A 6,627-nucleotide genomic window follows, 5' to 3' on the forward strand; every position below is an offset into this window, starting at 1 on the left:
ATATCAGGCAAGATTTTGTCTAGATGCTATAGAACTGAGAGCAACAATCAGATGTTACGAAACCAGCCGTTCCTCCTGCTTCTCCCCTCCCCCACAAAGCTGGCCTATAACTCCTGCAGGGACAGACTTCAGTCCTGTCTTGGGCAGCAGCCTAGAACAGACAGGTTGCACTGGGAGGATTTGTGTGGGAGGAAAAGAACTGGCACTGAGCTGGGATCGCGCACAGCTTACAGGAGGCAGGCAAGAGGAAGGCACTGAGGAAAGAGCCTGCTCCGTGCCAAGGAAACAGCAGGGACTAGAAGGGAGGCCTGTTCTGTTTTAAGATGTGCATTACATTACAGTATTGACTTTTATTATCCTTAATGCATATGGGAGGCATTTAACTACCTACACATTCTTTCACTACACAGTCTCACAAATTAAAAATGTGACACTGTTTAAATCCAGGGAAAATGAAAGGGGGAGGAGGGGAGGGGATACTGATGCTTTGGGGCAGAGGACACTGTGAAAAATATATTTGGTGACAAATCTATGATAAATTTTATGGCCAGCTGATCAATGTGTTGTCGTTGGTTGCAGGTTTCCATCCTTATCCAGTTTCTGATTGAAAACTGCTGTAGGATTTTTGGAGAGGAAATTGCTTCCATCTTTGCAGACATAGTGCCCAAAAATGATAACAGAGAAGATGGTTCAGGTAAAAAATGAGGCGGAGGCGGCTTTTTGGCTACAGGTTGCAAGGGCTGTTTTGTTTTGCCATGTCCATGGTGACCATAATGTATGTTTAGGGTCACGATATCATGCAAGCAACTGGATGTAAGATGAGTAGGTCCATCAGTGGCTGTTACTCATGATGGCTTAATTAAACCCCATGTTCAGAAGCAATAACCCTGTGGGTGCCAGTGGGGCAACCCCAGGAAGAGCCTTTGGCCACTGCTCTCTCTACATTGTAGGCCTTTCAAGGGCAACTGGGTGGCCACTGTGTGAAACAGGATGCTGGAACAGATGGAGCCCTGTTCTGTACCGGTGCAGCAGCTTCAGCATTCTGACCACATGGGGAAGTTTGCTCACCGCAAAAGTACTTCAGTACGCGTGACTCCAGCTACTACTGTTCTGTGGTTGCTGTTGCTCTGCACCTAGTTCCTGGCTCATTCTGTTTCTGTGAGGGAAGACATCAGCTGTCCCTGTCCCTTTGTGGGTGGCTGCAGTGTTTGGCCACTACTTCCTGGTACTTTATCTCCTGGGCATTGTTTAGTGGCAAACAGCAGCCCCAAAGAGTGGGGGCTGGGCAGGACAGAGAGCTTTGGAAGGCCATTTGAAAATGGCAAGCGAGAAAGGGGTAAAAACTTCCCTCTGCACCAGGGTCCCAGTTTGACTTCGGAGGAATGGGGCTGCAGTTCACTAACAAACACTGCTGAAAGGAAAGTCCATTCATAGAGTCTCAAGCTGAGATCTTATGAATAAGTTCAGTTCGCCTGAATAATCTTTGCTGTACAGCACGCTTCCTTGTGCACCGGCTCTGCTTTTTGTGCAAGAGCTCATTGAAAATCACTGATCTTACACAAAAAGCAGTGCTAGCACAAGAGGAAGGGCTAGCACAAGAAGAAGATCCGCTGTAGAGACTGTCTAGCATGCACAGAACTTGCTCGCAGGACATAAGCCCCAGAGTCCTGTATAGTCTATTGGTGAGCGTCTCAGAGCTTGTGTCTGTCTCTCAACTGAGCCCTACTTCACAAGACATTTGTGTGTGTAAACATACCGGACACTGCAAAGTGGTAACTTAATGTTTGCTCTTTGTTATATTGGGGAACACTGATTTTTGTTGGATGGACAACACCTCACAACGTGCTAATACCTGTTTCATATTCTTACAGATCTCTCCTCTTTTCATCTGAATGACTCCTCGTACGACAGTTTGGAAAATGAGCTGAATGACTGCACAGACTCCTCCTTTAATAACCTAATCAAAAAACGAGGTCAAGAGAACAGGAGCAGAGATTCTGTTTTGACCTTGAGTGACTGTGATTTGGACCCGCCAGAGACAGAAAACACCCAGATCAAATTGCCGAGCAAATCCCAGCCAGTGTCCATTTCTGCCGGCTTCCATCACAAATCTCCATCTCGGGAGCATTCTGAGAATGAGTCTCTGTGTTCTGTCACATCAGGATATTCATCAACAGCCCTTTCAGATGTTCTCAAAAGTTCAAGAAGACACAGGCGCTGCTCTGAACCCACTATCGGCCTTCTCGCCTCCAGGTTTACGCCCGTCAGCGGGTTCCACGAAAGCGCCGTCCGTAAAGCCAGCTGCGATGCCGTCCTGTCCCATACGGATGAAGACTGCCTGAAGCAGCTTCGCTCGCTGCAAGTGGAAGGTCAGAAGCTTATCAATCAGAGTTTGGTCATGGGGATAGATGTGGGCAAGAATGTTCCAGAAAACCACAGCAGCGAAAAGAAAAACACATGTAATCGCCTTCTGCCACCACCTCCGCTTAGGCTGAATATTAGTTCAAGAACTAGTTGTTCTAGTCTGTCATCTCCCGGTACTTCCCCTTCTGGGTCTTCAATGAGTTCTTTAGACAGTGCTTTTTCACAGTTTTCAGACTACTCTGTGTTTACCCCAACTGAGACCTCCTCTCCTTTGGACTGCACTTTTCATCCTCCAAGGAAGTGTGGAGAACTTTCCCCAGATTTCAATCCTTTCTCAGGTATCCACCTTGGGTCAGGGGCTGGCTCTTTTCCCAACCAGACTATCAGCCATAACAGCCACAGCGGCAACCTGATAAGTGTTAAGAAAGAGAGCCTAGAGTGGCCCCCTCACAAAAGCGCTGTCACTCTCCATCCCAGCACGTGGTTAAAAAGTGGGGCTTCCACCATGAAAAACTGGACTCTTCGAAAAAGGGAGAGGGCCTCCAAGCAAGAGGAGAAAAGGAAGAGCTCCACTAAAATAACTGTGGAGATAGAAACATGTCCTTCAGATGTGTCTGAGACTGATTTGTATCAAGGGCAATGCCAGGGAACAGAAAACCCTGTCATGTCCGGAGGTGTTAATGCCACATCACAGAACCAGGAGAGCAGTTCTTCTCAGGGAGCTGGGCAGCTCAGTGATCTTCCCTTTTGTTCAACGGAAGTCAAGGATAAGAGGTTGAAGGCCTTGGAGCTTTTGACTGAGCAGAGCAAAGAAGAGGAAGAGGAAGAGGAGGAAAAATCTTCAGTTTTTCCTTCTCATAAAAGACAGCCTTCCAGTACTAACCCAAGTGCCAAACATAAACTGGAGCCAGTTGCTGCATTCAGTATTGAATATCAACATTTGACCAAGGAAAACGTAAGAGACTCTGTGATTTTCTCAGAGGCTGAAGCAGGAGATTCCAGGAATGATAAATTTTTGTCTTGTGTAGAGTCCAAATTTGCCAGAGCCGACCCTAAAAGAAACTTCTGTGGCTCATCGGAACTCACAAAAGCTGAGGGGAAACTTCTGTTTAGATCAAATTCAAGTACAAAAACAGAGGATGGGGCCGAGCCCGGCAAAATGGAATGGATGAAAAAGCTTTGTGCTGATCCCAAGTTTGAGGAGATTGATCAAAAGTTTTTCACTGAGGAATCTTATGTTTGAGAAACAGCCTGTCTCAAAAAATTGCTTCATTTTTTAAAAATAGTTTTTGTTTGGTGAGATTATCCCAGGAGGATATAATCTCATCAGGGATGTTAACGGAACTCATGCTGTTTGAGGAATTATCAGAATGACTTTTTCTGGAGGCAGTGTTATGGATTCAAAGACGTTTACTGGTCTCTGGGAAGGCCACATCAAACCTTTAAGAGCACTATCAGCTCCACGCAACTTGAGCGTGCTTTGCTATTCAGTCACTCCTGTATGTTTTGAACATTATAAATCTATGTTTTGTGTACGTTGGTGATTTGGATATAGTGTGTGAGGTCAGGCTGAGCTTGGTATTGTAGTGTTGTTTCGAAGCTGATGGTCCCTTATATTGTTCTCCAAGGGAAAAGGTTTATGTCTTTCTGTGTTTTACAAGGCAAACCACTCAGTAGTTCCAGTCGTTTTTCCTCTTGCAGCAAAAGAAGACAGTTTTAAACTAAGCATATATCCTGAACATGCTATAACTTACAACGCCAAGTTTTTTTGTGTGTGTATGTCACTTACTGTACTCCATTTGGATGTTACATTTTGGGTTTCCAGTTGTGAACAGTTTCTCAATGATAATGCTGTCAGACAGCATTGTGTATTGTTGTTGTTATTGTCGTTGTCATTCTTGCAAGATGAACTTATGTAATTTTTATTACATACTCTTGAAATAATCTTTATTATAATATATTGAAAGGTAATGCATTATCTTAAAAAATGCTTTGAGATTGTATAATATATCTTGATAAAATTTTTGCTATTGTATATGTTCCCAAATAAATGTGTATTTTTGTACTTGCGGAACATGCTGCTCACTTTTGGGGTGGTGAAGGGCACTGGTGGTGTGGTGTATGCATTTCATCGTGTATTTGAAATAAACGTTCTGCTGTAAAGCTGACAGGATGAGCACTCGTGGGAAAAGAGCATTCTTCTTCGTGGTCTCTCTGCTGCCCCACACGTGAGCTCTACGCTTGTGCAGATTTATATTCTCATTTCAACCTTGCTGTGCTTTACAGCGCAGTGTGATTTCAGTCAGCCTTGGCTGATGGGTGAAAGTAGCCATCAGAAGAGGATAGACTTTATGGACTTCTCCCTAATAAGGTCTGGGCTTTACCATTTCAGCACACAGACAGGTCCCCGCAGAATTCAATGCTCCTTCATACCAAATAAGCTCCTTGTATATAGATTACCGAATGCTGGGAGAAAGGGTCCTAACCTTCCTCCTAAATAGCTATGTCTGGGGAATTTTGTGGCGAGTCCTCAATTGCAAGCATGAAGTGGTATAGCCCAGACCTATGTCAACCACTGTGAGAACTACCCTTGTTTTAATGGTACTGCCTTTAAGCACCTCATGTCTGCCAAGACATGCAGGACTAAAAGACAAATAAGACAGCAACTGGTGCTGGAATTCTGCTCTTAACTGTGCTTTTTCTAGTCTACTATTAGCTGTTGAAGGGCTGTATAACTGCACAATAATTCCAGAGGGACAGCTATGTTAGAGGGAAGGAGGGAGGCATGGTATAGCACAGTCAGATCAGATCTCAGAAGCGAAGCAGGGTCAGTACTTGGATGGGAGACCACCAAGGAAGACTCTGCGGGAAGAGGCAACATGTTCTTCAGCCCCAAGCCACCTGAGGAGAAGTGGGATAAATGGAGAAAGTAGAGAAAGAAGTACTTTTCTCCCTTTCTCACAATACAAGAACTCGTGGGCATTCGATGAAATTGCTGAGCAGACAGGTTAAAACGGATAAAAGGAAGTACTTCTTCACCCAAAGGGTGATTAACATGTGGAATTCACTGCCACAGGAGGTGGTGGCGGCCACAAGCATAGCCACCTTCAAGAGGGGTTTAGATAAAAATATGGAGCACAGGTCCATCAGTGGCTATTAGCCACAGTGTATGTGTGTATATATAAAATTTTTTGCCACTGTGTGACACAGAGTGTTGGACTGGATGGGCCGTTGGCCTGATCCAACATGGCTTTTCTTATGTTCTTATAAGTAAATCTTTCTCCCTCTGTCAGAAATAAGTTTTACTGGCAAAGTATTTTCTGACCCATTGGGCTGCCAAATGAAGAATGTCTTTGGCTATGTAATTCCTGTGTGTTGAACTGGAGTTCCTGGCACCCAGAACAACCAAGGCCACCCATGTAATGCCAGAGAAGGTGTGAGCAACTGTGTGTTTGTTGTTTTGTTATCCAGAGAAGGTGTGGGAGCAGCCAGGAAGTTTCCCAAGGAAGGCAGTTTGATAACAGCAGAGCAGCCAATTAGAAACTCTGGACCAGAGATGGTTTATAACTGCGGGAGCGGCATCCAGATGGCTCATGCCTACCTTAGTTGGCAAGAGGCTTCTTCCTTCTCTTGAGAGACATGGGTTCTCTCTCTTCCACTGGCAGATAATTCCTTTTTGTGAGCCAACACCTCCTTCTTGCACAGTTCTGCCCCTTCCAAGGAAAAAAGTGAGGAGGGCAATTTCATTGCAGTGCAGTACAGCTTCAGGTGGGCAGCTGCATTAGTCTACAGCAGTAGAACAAAACTAAAGACTGGTAGCACCACCTTAAACTCCAGCAATGTTTACCAATGTTTAAGCTTTCGTGAGGCAAAGGTCATGTGTTATCGCCCACTTTGGTATTTAACAAAGTGAGCTTTGACTCAAGAAGGCTTGTGTGCGTCATGTGCTATCAAGTCGTTTCTGACCTATGAATTAATGACCTCTAAAACAACCTATCATTGGCAGCCCTTTCTCAGGTCTTCCAGGCTGAAATCTATAGCTTCCTTTGTTGATTCAGTCCATCTCATTTTAGGTCTTCCTCTTTTCCTACCGCCTTCAACTGTTCATGAATGCTTCTACCCTGAATTTTTTTGTTGTTGTTCTTTAACCCTCCCAAGCAATTGGGTTTTTGTTTTTTACTCTGGGGAAAATTTGGTTTACCTGTTTAAAGTTTTCTACAGGCACCAATCTCCCGTTAAGCTTTCTCCTCAGTAAACTGTAGT

General features: G+C 44.7%; 1 protein-coding gene across 2 annotated transcripts in view; it reads left to right on the plus strand.

Annotated features, from left to right (window-relative positions):
- ARHGAP20 (Rho GTPase activating protein 20) overlaps positions 1–4,541 on the plus strand; it is a 123,858-nt gene extending 119,317 nt beyond the window's left edge. For both annotated transcript variants that reach the window (XM_060234836.1, XM_060234837.1), the window contains 2 exons: positions 580–694; positions 1,872–4,541. In XM_060234836.1, coding sequence (XP_060090819.1) covers positions 580–694; positions 1,872–3,607 — 1,851 coding nt within the window. In that variant the 3' untranslated portion in view covers positions 3,608–4,541. The remainder of the gene's footprint in view (positions 1–579; positions 695–1,871) is intronic.
- Positions 4,542–6,627: the final 2,086 nt, after the last annotated feature.

Source organism: Heteronotia binoei, chromosome 3 (assembly GCF_032191835.1).
Source record: "Heteronotia binoei isolate CCM8104 ecotype False Entrance Well chromosome 3, APGP_CSIRO_Hbin_v1, whole genome shotgun sequence".
NCBI classification, from domain to species: Eukaryota; Metazoa; Chordata; class Lepidosauria; order Squamata; family Gekkonidae; genus Heteronotia; species Heteronotia binoei.